Source organism: Babylonia areolata, chromosome 6 (genome assembly GCF_041734735.1).
Source record: "Babylonia areolata isolate BAREFJ2019XMU chromosome 6, ASM4173473v1, whole genome shotgun sequence".
NCBI classification, from domain to species: Eukaryota; Metazoa; Mollusca; class Gastropoda; order Neogastropoda; family Buccinidae; genus Babylonia; species Babylonia areolata.
Window position 1 is genome coordinate 37,045,910 of NC_134881.1, and position 14,877 is coordinate 37,060,786.

The 14,877-nt window shown below is 47.3% G+C and overlaps 1 protein-coding gene across 1 annotated transcript in view; it reads right to left on the reverse strand.

Moving 5' to 3' along the window:
- LOC143282981 (sestrin-1-like) overlaps positions 1 to 14,877 on the reverse strand; it is a 114,731-nt gene that overhangs the window by 72,941 nt on the left and 26,913 nt on the right. The window contains exon 2 of the mRNA XM_076588923.1: positions 3,168 to 3,239. Coding sequence (XP_076445038.1) covers positions 3,168 to 3,239 — 72 coding nt within the window. The remainder of the gene's footprint in view (positions 1 to 3,167; positions 3,240 to 14,877) is intronic.

Below are 14,877 nucleotides of genomic sequence, written 5' to 3' on the forward strand. Positions count from 1 at the left end.
CACACAACCCCCTCCCCTCGGTCTTGTTTACAACCCCCACTACAGACCTGTAAAGTCTTGTCAATCACCCCCACTACACACCTGTAAAGTCTTGTCAATCACCCCCACTACAGACCTGTGAAGCCTTGTCAATCACCCCCACTACACACCTGTAAAGCCTTGTCAATCACCCCCACTACACACCTGTAAAGTCTTGTCAATCACCCCCACTACACACCTGTAAAGTCTTGTCAATCACCCCCACTACAGACCTGTAAAGTCTTGTCAATCACCCCCACTACAGACCTGTAAAGTCTTGTCAATCACCCCCACTACAGACCTGTAAAGCCTTGTCAATCACCCCCACTACAGACCTGTAAAGTCTTGTCAATCACCCCCACTACAGACATGTAAAGTCTTGTCAATCACCCCCACTACTGACCTGTAAAGTCTTGTCAATCACCCCCACTACAGACCTGTGAAGTCTTGTCAATCACCCCCACTACACACCTGTAAAGCCTTGTCAATCACCCCCACTACACACCTGTAAAGTCTTGTCAATCACCCCCACTACACACCTGTAAAGTCTTGTCAATCACCCCCACTACACAACTGTAAAGTCTTGTCAATCACCCCCACTACACACCTGTAAAGCCTTGTCAATCACCCCCACTACACACCTGTAAAGTCTTGTCAATCACCCCCACTACACACCTGTAAAGTCTTGTCAATCACCCCCACTACACACCTGTAAAGTCTTGTCAATCATCCCCAGTACACACCTGTAAAGTCTTGTCACCCCCACTACACACCTGTAAAGTCTTGTCAATCACCCCCACTACACACCTGTAAAGTCTTGTCAATCACCCCCACTACACACCTGTAAAGTCTTGTCAATCACCCCCACTACAGACCTGTAAAGCCTTGTCAATCACCCCCACTACACACCTGTAAAGTCTTGTCAATCACCCCCACTACACACCTGTAAAGTCTTGTCAATCACCCCCACTACACACCTGTAAAGTCTTGTCAATCACCCCCACTACACACCTGTAAAGTCTTGTCAATCACCCCCACTACACACCTGTAAAGTCTTGTCAATCACCCCCACTACACACCTGTAAAGTCTTGTCAATCACCCCCACTACAGACCTGTGAAGTCTTGTCAATCACCCCCACTACAGACCTGTAAAGTCTTGTCAATCACCCCCACTACAGACCTGTAAAGTCTTGTCAATCACCCCCACTACAGACCTGTAAAGTCTTGCTAATTACCGCCACTACAGACCCGTGAAGACACTCATCTCTGATGGAACCAGCCGACTTCTGTATATGAGGACCGTCCTGCCTTCACGCCCACGAGCGTTTAACTTAAGATACGCAACGTCTCGTTGTTTTTACTACTTTTTTTTTATGTCTGTGTGGTTTTTGTTTGTGTGTATGTGTTTTGTGTGTGTGTGTGTGTGTGTGTGTGTGTGTGTGTGTGTGTGTGTGTGTTGTGTGTTTAGCACAATGAACCTTTGTCCCATCTTCTTCCTCTGTTTCTTCTTGTGTTGTGTTCGTGTGCTGACAACTGCCACGTTCACTTGTTTGTACGAGTGGGCTTTTACGTAGTGTGTGTAAACTTTTTTTTTTTTTTTTTCTCCAACATGTAGGCAATTATATTCCGTTTTCTGCGGGGGGGTATAGTCCAGTCTTAAAGAGAAAAAGCTCATTTTCGTTCTGTAAGCTCTGTTAATTTCCCCCTCTTTTATCCCTCTTCCCCCAATGTTTTGTTTGTTTGTTTGTTTGTTTGTTTTTATAACAAAAAATGTTTATTAAAAATGTTTTCAAACAAATATCTTACAAACCCATGATTACGGTCTGATGATTAGTATTCATTTCTAATAATGATTATCTCCCTCTCCTTTGGTGTGTTTTCTGTCGGTGCTCTTATACTTTAATAGTCCCTGATAAAGAAATAAATTTAAAAAAAAAATAAAAGGCAGTCATTATACCCATTTCTGTTGTTTTTGTTTTTTTTTTTTATCTACTGTCTAGTCTCTTTCGATCATTGCTGACTGACATCCGTTCAGGAAAGTTCCACGATGCTACACTATACTCGTCCATCTCTCTTAATCTGTGCAGTCCCCACAGCCCCTCCCCTGCCCCCCACCCCCCCCTCCCCCCCCCCCTCCACCCCTCTCCACTCCCATTAGACCACACACGCACACACACAAGAGAATCAAGAATAAAAAAAAAAAAAAAGTATTTAATCCTTTGACCCCTATTGGGGCACGGAGGGTATAAAGTAACACCATTTGAATTTTTCAACAAAATCAAAACGTGAACAGCAATTGAAACACTGAAGCTGGTAGATAAAAACAGATAAGCAACGACTATACCATCGTGTAATCTTTCCCATTTTTGATGAATTTCCCTACTTTCAAACACACTCTTCTCCCTGCTTTCAACAAATTGCAAACACACACACACACACATACACACATACACAGAGAGAGAGAGAGAGAGAGAGAGAGAGAGAACTTTTTGTCACACCTCACAACTAGTGTATACACCTTATGTCTAGTGCTGACCTCAGCACCTGCGTCACAGTGTCAAGCTGGGCGGACAGGTGGGATAAATAATGCAGGCCAACAGGTGGGGTGGGGCTCCACTGTCTTGACACACCTGACACACGCTCTAGTACACCACTGGTACTGTGTACTGTGTGACTGCCAAAAGGTGAAACGAATGGCCGACGTGACTTTGTCAACCCACATAAATATATACGTTGCTGGGAGGCGGGGACAGAAACACACACACACACACACACACACACACACACACACACACACACACAGGGTAGCAAGAAGGTAGGTGTGTCCATGGGAAGTAGAATCTGATCTTGGATTTTTTTTTTTTTTTTTAAACCCTAGGAAAATTAACAGCAAACCAACCAACCACAATTCTTGTCTGGTCCACGACTTTTAGATGAGTGAATGTGTTCCCCCACCCCTCAAACCCTCAAAACTCTACCCACACACGCACACAGAGATCTATACAGACAGACACACTGGCATACATTGACTTCGACACACAGACAGACAGACGTACGAAGGAAAAAAGAGGCGGACAGAGAGGAAGACAGAAAGAATAGCAAGTTCACAAAATCTGTGTGTGTGTGTGTGTGTGTGTTACAGACTTACCTCCTGACAGGGGATGAAGCGACTGGGCCCGCAGGACAAAGCTCGAGGCACTCTGATGCCGCGCCCTCTCTCCTGAAACAACAACACGGGAAAACACACGTTGACAAACTGAGCGCTCGAGGGCTTTGGTAATTCGATTACATCTTCGGAATGAGTGAGGAAGAGAGAGAGAGAGAGAGAGAGGGAGAGAGAGAGAGAGGGGGGGGAGAGGGGGGCGAGGGGGTAAGAAACAACAGCACCAGTGATATAAGCTCCTCTTCAAGTCGTCCTGTTCTTGTGAAACTCAGGTCAGGAAAAACGGAAGCATTCATCATGCATGTCGAAACGAAAACAACTGAAGAATCTTCACGTCAGACTACCAGTCATAGTCTCTTCAACACCAAGGGGCAAGATCCGCTGCGTGCTGAAGAACGCGCCGGACCAGACATCGGAACCAAAGGTAAATTTCCCTGGACACGCCCGACGACCTGCTTCTTCTGAAGGTTGACTTCAGTGCCCTGGGGTTGCAGCATCTTGGTCAACTTGTAGTCTGCCTGGTACAGGCTTGCTGCCCTAAAAACCTGTCCTCTGCCTATTGCTCCAGACTGTGTACTCAACTGACGAGGAATCTAAGTTTCTGAATTGTGAACAAAGGAACAGAACGAAACACGAGGAATACAAGGAATATATTTCACAATTCGATTGTCTGCGTTTTGTTGACACTCAGACAGACGGGATCCCATAATGTTTATTGAAGATTTTTTTTTAAAACGATTTTGGGATATATTATCATTTTCTTTAGTCGTAAATATCTGTTTTATCAACTGTTCAGGAATGGAATACAGTTATCGTTAAAAGCGTACTGGCTAAATGTTCTGGCTAATTCCGAATCTTTCCTATGATGACACTAATTAAAGCTCGGATTTTGGTAAAGAAATGTGTTGACAGATACTACATTCTTGCCATATAGTTGGAACAGTTGACATGACCTCTGCATGGTCTTCTCATAGTGTTGATTTGTTTGTTGATTTGAGAAGGTAAAATCTTAAAAACTCACAGACCAAATAACTACACGTGGAAAATATTTTATTTATGTAATTTGATTGGAAGATGCGGAAAAGACACTTGTAATGGCTGTGCCACGCTACGGACGCAATAGCCTACTGGTTAAAGCTTTGGACTTTCAATCTGAGGGTCCCGGGTTCGAATCTCGGTAACGGCGCCTGGCGGGTAAAGGGTGGAGATTTTTCCTATCTCCCATGTCAACATATGTGAAGACCTGCTTGTGCCTGAACCCCCTTCGTGTGTATACGCAAACATAAAAACAATATACGCACGTTAAAGATCCTGTAATCCATGTCAGCGTTCGGTGGGTTATGGAAACAAGAACATACCCAGCATGCACGCCCCCGAAAACGAAGTATGGCTGCCTACATGGCGGGGTAAAAACGGTCATGCGCGTAAAAGCCCCACTCGTGTACAGACAAGTGAACGTGGGAGTTGCAGCCTACGAACGAAGAAGGCCGTGCCATTGTTAAGCACGTAAGTTCGCTAAGTCTGCTGTTAAAATTTTTTTTTTTTTAAGTTAACGATTTCACTGTTCATCTCTTCAATACCAAGCTCTCGGGGTGTATATAATCCTCTAGCATAATTTCAAAACATTGCTACAAAATGGTTGTGCTGCACAAGAGAATAATGTGTTTCAGATCATTTGTGCTGAAAGTACAACAAATATTCACACAATGACTCACGTGATCTCACTGAAGTAAATGACGCATTACACAATTATGACGTGGAACTTGCAAAAAAAGGTTTAACTACTGTTGCAATACGACTTCAAGGACAAAAATTAATGGTAAACGATTGTTGAACGTTTCTTGTTGGAGGAGGCTGCCTGTGCAATTTCCTTATCAGGCAAGAAAATCAGTAGAACTTAAGCAACTCTGCAAAGATGTGCAACGTTGCCTGAACGATTCTGAGGTTTAATACCAGAAGTAAAGTACTTGTCATTATTTGTGTTTTGTTTCATACAGTTTGCGTTTTGTTTCCGATATTTTATGTTATTGTATTTAAATTGCTGTTTATGTTTAATTTTAGTGTAAAATACTATTGCTGTTACATAATAATGTTATCCTCCATGCCCCTAAACGGGTCAAAGTTTAATATTCTTGATTTTTGTGTCACTCTCTCTCTCTCTCTGTATATAAATATAATATATATATATATATATATATATATATATATATACATCATTATATGTATATGTGTGTGTGTATATATATATATATATATATATATATATATATATATATATATATATATATATATTAAAGCACACCGCTTGGGGCGACAATGGGACCCCCTAAATGCTATCTGCTCTGTACTTCGTCCGAAGGGTGACCGTTTTGTGATCCCCTTAAGGTTTTGGTCTACGGTTCATTGTCTTACACTGCAACGACGCCTCAACAGCGCTATCAGGACACCATAGCCACCTTCTTATTTTGTACAGCTGGATTTTCTAACTGAGGGCATTGCCCAAAAATGTAACTGATGCATTACGAAGACTTCGTGAAGTATACACCTTTCGGCGACCAGTACATTTGGGGGAATTTCTTGTAAAACAGCATGGGTTGTTTTTGAAAGCAGTTACCACAGTAGTTGATTTGATACCGAGAGGAGTCTCAACTCCTTTTGCTGTTTATTAAAACCAAACAATTCCACATATGTCGAGTACCACTGAGCCATTGCGGATTCTTAGTTTGACTCAGTCAAGTTCTTAGTCTGCACAATCCACACATACATGTATACGTCGAGTACCCTTGAGCCACCTCAGGTTCTTCGTTTGGCTTAGCAGTGTAGAGTTCTTATTGGTGGCAATACAAGGGCCTCCAGGAGTCATGACCTGGGTGCGGCCCGGCCCCCTTAGAGTGTATGGAGTTAATGGTCAAAACACTTGACTGAGGGGGGGGGGGGGGGGGGGGGGCTTCTCCGAAGATCTTGCACTGTCCAGCTCTCCTTAGAGTTTCTCATCACTTAGTCTGCGTGCAATAGGCTACATCCGGATATCAACAGACGGTTTTTGCAATCTTTTTCCTCGCAGGTGATATTGTTTGGAACAGCCCTGAGAGTAGGCTTCACCCAAATACATAAATTCCTTCAGGTGACCAGGTAAAACAGCCTTACTTGATTCAACTGAAAACTGATCGCTATCAAAGACAGCACTGGCAAAAAAACAAACAAAAAACCCCCCCTCCATCAGAGGTGGTCTAATTACAGCCTCGATTGTCAAGGGAAGGTGTGCCTCAGTCGCCTAAAGAGCAATATTCAAAGCACTCGTCCTATTGGTGAATTATATATATATATATATATATATTTTTTTTTTTTTTAATACGCGTGTTGTGAGCGTGTGTGTGTGCCCGCGCCCACGCGTAATGTAGACGAAATCATCACTTGCACGGATACACGTATCCATAATTACACACCCAGACAACGCAAAGCACTCGGAGTACTTAACACTGACACAGACCTGATGCTTAGTGCCCCCCCCCCCTGCCCCCCCCCCTCCTCACTCCCCTCCCCGTCCCTCCCTCTCACTCTCTCACTGTGTTGAGCCTTGTGATAAAACGTGCCCATCCATCCATTCATCAATCATCTCTGTCTGTCTGCCAGTCTGCAATCTCTCTCTCTCTCTCTCTCTTCCTTTCTAAAAACCTCGCTAGCCCCCCACAACAGGCCTAAGGGTTGACGCGCTCAACTGAACGTGAAATAGCTTACATCCTCTCCCCCCACCCTCTCTCTTCTTTATATATCTCAAACACACACACACACACACATACACACTGACACACGCTGAACCCCCCCCCCCCCCCCCCCACCCACCCACACACACACACATCAAGACATGGGCGCGCGCGCCCTCAGTCACGGACTTACAGTGTAAAGATGTAGAACAGAAGACAAGAACTGACACTGTAACAGCAAACACACCCACTGTCTCCCTGACTCTCTCTCTCTCTCCCTCTCTCTCTGACACACACACATACACACGTACGCACGCACACACACACACGAACGCGTATTCACACATGCACTCAGGTCCAACGCGCTGGCCAGACCTTCAAAGTCTACGAAATACTGCAAGTAAAGAAGGCGAAGGCGATGCGAGAAGGGAAAAACAGCTTAAAAAAACCTATGCACACACACACACACACACACACACACACACACACATTCTTTCTTTACCTGCAGCATTTCGTAGGCTCTCTCTTTCATCCATCAAATCACAAAAACAAGAAAAGAAATGAATAACAAGAGAGGCAAGGCCTTCAAGACTCACTTGTGATACACTTAAAAAAAAAAAATCCAAGCTTTTTATGTATTGAGTATAATTTCAAATTGTAATGTTTAAGATGAGAAAGATCAGTTTAAAGCAAATTAAGTCCCCTAGCATTAATTACAGAGTAATTTCCCTTTTTTACTATCTGCACCAAAACGTTTGCAAAATAAATAAAACTTCCATGCTTAGCAAAAGAAGTTCCTGTTTGAACAAAAAATGATAATAATGACTGCTCTTGTTGTTGGGTCAGAATATCATCAAAGTGCCAAGTTTAGAGAATACAAAAAATATAAATATAACAGTAAATGCAGTTTGCATATAATTAGGCTTCATTTTTTTAAAAAAAGTTTTGTGCCCATCCCAGAGGTGCAATATTGCTTTAAACAAGATGACTGGAAAGAACTGAATTTTTCCTATGTCTATGCCTAATTTGGTGTCAACTGACAAAGTACTTGCAGAGAAAATGTCAATGTTAAAGTTTACCACGGACACACAGACACAGACACACACACAGAGACAACCGAACACCGGGTTAAAACACAGACTCACTTTGTTTACACAAGTGAGTCAAAAATGGAGATAAAAATAGTCCAAAAATAAAACGATATAACAATAAATACGAAGATGAAGACGGAGGATTAAAGAAGGAGGTGGTAAGGAGGAAGAGGAGGGGGAGAAAGTGGAGGGGAAGAAGAAGATTTTCGCGCGGTCTCACATGGAGGTCGAACCCACAACCTGCACGTTATCAGAAAGGCGCTCTAACCAACTGAGCTGACGGGCCCCCACCAATGGTGAAACGCAAAAATAAGGGAGATAAGCCGAAGAGACTATTTCCCTTCTTATCTCCCGCACTCCTGCCAACAAGCAGCGCGCATGTTTGTGCTGATGTTTCGGTTTCTGGAAGTTTCTCTGTCTTATTTGTTTATTAGTCTGTTTGCTTAACCAATAACACACTCTCTCTCTCTATCTCTCTCTCTCTCTCTCCATTCCCCAACCCACCCCATCTCTCTCTCTCTCCCCCCCCTCCCCTCACCTCTCTCCAAGAAAGGAAATTATCTCTCTCTCTTTTTTTTTTTTTTAACCCTAGTCTTCATCCTGTCTGAACAAAACTGCCCCGTGACATAATAGGTAGCATGACATACTCCGCTAAAACAGTATTGCCAACATCAGTATACCTACTGTGTTTGTTGTTTTTGTTTTTGTTTTTGTTTTTTCTCCTTCTACCTCCTAACATCCTGTTCCTGTGCTGGTGGTGCCACCGCATTCTGCAAGTCAGCGCAGGTAATAAAACTTCCCCTTTGTATCGATACATTTTGAGTGGCTGTGTGAACCAGGAAGTTATAATTAACAGTACCGAGGAGGCATTTCATCACCTTCTTCATCATCGTCACCATCATCGTCACCATCATCATCATCATCATCATTACCCCTCCACACTGCCCTGCCAGCAGACACACTACCATCTGCGTAGTCAACACCTTTGGGTGTGAAGCTTCGAAATGTCTGCAAGTGTATGTCTGTCTGTCTGTCTTTAAAGCGCATATGCGCGGGCGTTCATACAAGCACGCACGCATATATATATATATATATATGTACAAACGCACACAAACGCGCGCGCACACGCACATTCACAAGCACGAACATTTACACACACACACACACACACACACACACACACACACGTGTGAGCACATATGCAGGCATCCTCGCCAGCCCGCCCTCCTTCCTCTCTCAACATATACAACCGAGCGCACGAACGCACGGGCCCACCCACGGGCTCGCTAATCGCCAACTGAAGTGCGTTCCGTGGAGCATTCGACAAGGAAAAAAATTCACTACCAATATATTTGTTCCCAACCTCCCTTCCTTCCCCACCTTACTCTCGCTCTCTCTAATAACAACCCTTTCTCTCATAAGTCATGTTCAAGACTTCTGTACTCGTACCATAATCATGCCCCCCCCCCCCCCCCCCCCCTCTTCAGTCATGCTTAATGTTTGAGACTGGTTTGCCGCACCCAATGCAAATTTTCTCTTTACGAAATTCACTCTTATCACTCTCACTCTCCCAACCTCTACCCTCTCTCTCTCCCCCTCTCTCTCAACCTCTACCCTCTCTCTCCCTCCCTCTCTCTCCCCCTCTCTCTCTCAACCTCTACCCTCTCTCTCTCCCCCTCTCTCTCTCAACCTCTACCCTCTCTCTCCCTCCCTCTCTCTCAACCTCTACCCCCCCTCTCTCTCCCTCCCTCTCTCTCAACCTCTACCCCCCCTCTCTCTCCCCCTCTCTCTCTCATTCTCAACCTCTACCCTCTCTCTCCCTCCCTCTCTCTCAACTTCTACCCTCTCTCTCTCCCCCTCTCTCTCTCAACCTCTACCCTCTCTCTCCTTCCCTCTCCCTCAACCTCTACCCCCCCCCCTCTCTCTCCCCCTCTCTCTCTCAACCTCTACCCTCTCTCTCCCTCCCTCTCAACCTCTACCCCCCTCTCTCTCCCCCTCTCTCTCTCAACCTCTACCCTCTCTCTCTCCCCCTCTCTCTCTCAACCTCTACCCTCTCTCTCCCCCTCTCTCTCTCAACCTCTACCCTCTCTCTCTCCCCCTCTCTCTCAACCTCTACCCTCTCTCTCTCCCCCTCTCTCTCAACCTCTACCCCCCCCCCCTCTCTCTCCCCCTCTCTCTCAATGCCTTTCTCTCCATCCTCTCTCTGTCTATCTCTTTTGCAATGGCAACAAGGCAAAAGTTGTCCCCTTTTCCACACCCCCAACTCTCCTCCCCTCCTCCCCTTCCCCTCCTCCCACTTCACTCGCCTTGTGCTCAATGGTTACGCACTCTATAAATATCCGCTAAAAGCAGTACCAGTTTCAGTTTCAGCAGCAGCAGTAGCAGCAGCAGCAGCAGCAGTTACAGTAGCAAACACCACCACACCACATAACACATCAGTCCACACCGCACCACACAACTCAAAGCCACACCATGCCTTTCGACACCACTCCACACAACATCACCCTACACCACTCACTATACCACACCACATCATACTACATTACACACACACACACCACAGCACAGCACACTACACCAGAGCACACCACAGCACAGCACAGCACAGCACACTACACCACAGCACACCACACTACACCAGAGCACACCACACTACACCAGAGCACACCACACTACACCAGAGAAACAGCACAGCACACTACACCAGAGCACAGCACACTACACCAGAGAAACAGCACAGCACACTACACCAGAGCACACCACACTACACCAGAGAAACAGCACAGCACACCACAGCACAGCACACCACAGCACACTACACCAGAGCACACCAGAGCACAGCACACTACACCAGAGCACACCACACCACAGCACAGCACAGCACACTACACCAGAGCACACCACAGCACAGCACAGCACAGCACAGCACACTACACCAGAGCACACCACAGCACAGCACAGCACAGCACACTACACCAGAGCACACCACACCACACCACACTACACCAGAGCACACCACAGCACAGCACACTACACCAGAGCACACCACAGCACAGCACACTACACCAGAGCACACCACACCACACCACACCACACTACACCAGAGCACACCACAGCACAGCACAGCACAGCACACCAGAGCACACTACACCACAGCACAGCACACTACACCAGAGCACACCACACCACACCACAGCACAGCACACTACACCAGAGCACACCACAGCACAGCACAGCACAGCACACCAGAGCACACTACACCACAGCACAGCACACTACACCAGAGCACACCACACCACACCACAGCACAGCACACTACACCAGAGCACACCACAGCACAGCACAGCACACTACACCAGAGCACACCACACCACACCACAGCACAGCACACTACACCAGAGCACACCACAGCACAGCACAGCACACTACACCAGAGCACACCACACCACACCACAGCACAGCACACTACACCAGAGCACACCACAGCACAGCACAGCACACTACACCAGAGCACACCACAGCACAGCACAGCACACTACACCAGAGCACACCACAGCACAGCACAGCACACTACACCAGAGCACACCACAGCACACCACACCAGAGCACAGCACAGCACACTACACCAGAGCACACCACACCACACCACAGCACAGCACACTACACCAGAGCACACCACAGCACACCACACCACAGCACAGCACACTACACCAGAGCACAGCACACCACACCACAGCACACTACAGCACAGCACAGCACAGCACACTACACCAGAGCACACCACACCACAGCACAGCACACTACACTAGAGCACACCACAGCACAGCACACTACACCAGAGCACACCACACCACAGCACACCACACTACACTAGACCACAGCACACCACACTACACCATCAGGCCTTGCCAGCATCAAGCCAGCACGAACCTAACAACAATACATCCAGAGCCAGGATCGTCGTCATCATCATCATCATCATCATGATTAAGATCATCATCATCATCATCATCATCCATACAGCACAGCCCACGATGATGATGATATAATACTAAAATAACATCAACAACAACAACGATGACGACGACGACGACGATGATGATAATGATGTTAACAATAATGATAATAACAATAACAGCAATCATCATCATCATCTAGAGCCCACTGACCTCTCCTGCTGCAGCTGTCAGTGAGCGCTCAATGGAAAAAAACAACAAAAGTTCTCTACATATCAATCATTATCCTTGAAACATTATACACCTCTCAGCTCTTGTCAGTTTCGCTGCCGGCAGCAATTTCGCAGTGTCGACAACATTTTGTTCAGCAGCTCCCACTCTATGTCTCTGTATATATGTCTGTCTCTCTCTGCCACTGCGTCTCTGTCTCTCTCCATCTCTGTCGCTGCGTCCCTCCTCCCCTCCCCCCCCCCCTCTCTCCTTGTCTCTCTGTTTTACTCTCTCTCTCTCTCTCTCCCCCTCTCCATCTCTGTAGCTGCGTCCCTCATCCCCCCCCCCCTCTCTCTCTCTCTGTCGCCACGTCCCTCTCCCTGTCTCTGTCTCTCTGTCGCTGCGTCCCTCATCACACACCCCTTTCTCTCTCTCTGTCGCCGCGTCCCTCTCCTTGTCTCAGTCTCTTTCTCTCTCTGTTGCCGCGTCTCTCTCTCTCTCTGTTTTACCCCCCCCCTCTCTCTCTCTCCATCTCTCTCTGTCGCTGTGTCCCTCTCCTTGTCTCAGTCTCTTTCCATCTCTCTCTCTCTCTCTCTCTCTGTCACTGCGTCCCTCTCCTTGTCTCTCTGTTTACCATCTCTCTCTGTGTCGCTGCGTCCCTCTCCGTGTCTCTCTGTTTTACCATCTCTCTCTCTCTCTCTCTCTCTGTCGCTGTGTCCCTCTCCTTGTCTCTCTGTTTTACTCTCTCTCTCTCTCTCTCTGTCGCTGTGTCCCTCTCCTTGTCTCTCTGTTTTACCATCTCTCTCTCTCTGTCGCTGCGTCCCTCTCCCTGTCTCTGTTTTACATCTCTCTCTCTCTCTCTGTGTCCCTCTCCTTGTCTCTCTGTTTTACCATCTCTCTCTCTCTCTCTCTCTCTCTCTGTCGCTGTGTCCCTCTCCTTGTCTCTCTGTTTTACCATCTCTCTCTCTCTCTCTCTCTCTCTCTCTCTCTGTCGCTGTGTCCCTCTCCTTGTCTCTCTGTTTTACCATCTCTCTCTCTCTGTCGCTGTGTCCCTCTCCTTGTCTCTCTGTTTTACATCTCTCTCTCTCTCTCTCTCTCTGTCGCTGTGTCCCTCTCCTTGTCTCTCTGTTTTACCATCTCTCTCTCTCTCTGTCGCTGTGTCCCTCTCCTTGTCTCTCTGTTTTACCATCTCTCTCTCTTGTCGCTGTGTCCCTCTCCTTGTCTCTCTGTTTTACCATCTCTCTCTCTCTGTCGCTGCGTCCCTCTCCTTGTCTCTCTGTTTTACCATCTCTCTCTCTCTCTCTCTCTCTCTCTCTCTGTCGCTGCGTCCCTCTCCTTGTCTCTCTGTTTTACATCTCCTCTCTCTCTCTGTCTCTCTCGTCCTCTCTCCTCTCTCTGTCGCCGTTCCTCTCCCTTTTTCTCTGTTTACCATCTCTCTCCTCTCCCCCTCTCTTGTCGCTGCGTCCCTCTCCTGTCTCTCTGTTTTCCTCTCTCTCTCTCTCTCTCTTTCGCTGGTCCCTCTCCTTGTCTCTCTGTTTTACCATCTCTCTCTCTCTCCCCTGTCGCTGTCCCTCTCCTTGTCTCTCTGTTTTACCATCTCTCTCTCTCTGTCGCGTGTCCCTCTCCTTGTCTCTCTGTTTTACCATCTCTCTCTCTCTCTCTCTCTCTCTCTCTGTCGCTGTGTCCCTCTCCTTGTCTCTCTGTTTTACCATCTCTCTCTCTCTCTCTCTCTCTCTCTGCGTCCCTCTCCCTGTCTCTCTGTTTTACCATCTCTCTCTCTCTCTCTCTCTCTCTCTCTCTCTCTCTCTGTGTCGCTGTGTCCCTCTCCTTGTCTCTCTGTTTTACCATATCTCTCTCTCTCTGTGTCGCGTGTCCCTCTCCTTGTCTCTCTGTTTTACCATCTCTCTCTCTCTCTCTCTGTCGCCGTGTCCCTCTCCTTGTCTCTCTGTTTTACCATCTCTCTCTATCTCTCTCTCTCTCTCTGTCGCTGCGTCCCTCTCCTTGTCTCTCTGTTTTAACCATCTCTCTCTCTCTCTCTCTCTCTCTCTCTCTCTGTCGCCGTGTCCCCTCTCCTTGTCTCTCTGTTTTACCATCTCTCTCTCTGCTCTGACGCCGTGTCCTCTCCTTGTCTCTCTCTGTTTACCCCCAACCCCCCCCCCCCTCTCTCTCCCTCCATCTCTGTCGCTGTGTCCCTCTCCTTGTCTCTCTCTGTTTTAACCCCCCCCCTCCCTCTCTCTCCATCTCTGTCGCTGCGTCCCTCTCCTTGTTGCTCTTTGTTCTACCCTCTGTCTCTCTCTCTCCCCCTCCCTCGCTGTGTCCCTCTCCTTGTCTCTCTCTGTCCCCCCCCCCCCTTCTCCATCTCTGTCGCTGCGTCCCTCTCCTTGTCTCTTCTCTGTTTAACCCCCCCCCCTCTCTCTCTCCATCTCTGTCACTGCGTCCCTCTCCTTGTCTCTCTGTTTTACCCCCTTTTCTCTCTCTCTCTCTCTCTCTCTCTCTCTCTCCATCTCTGTCGCTGCGTTCCTCTCCTTGTCACCCTCTGTTTTACCTACCCTCTCTCTCTCTCTCTCTCCATCTCTCTCTCTCTCTCTCTCTCTCTCTCTCTGTCGCTGCGTCCCTCTCCCCCCCTCTCCATGTGGAGGAAGAGAAGAGAAGAGAGAGAGAGAGAGAGCGATGGAAGAGGGAGATATAGGGGAGAGGGGGGGAGCAAGAGGACAGAGACGTCAGTCACACACAC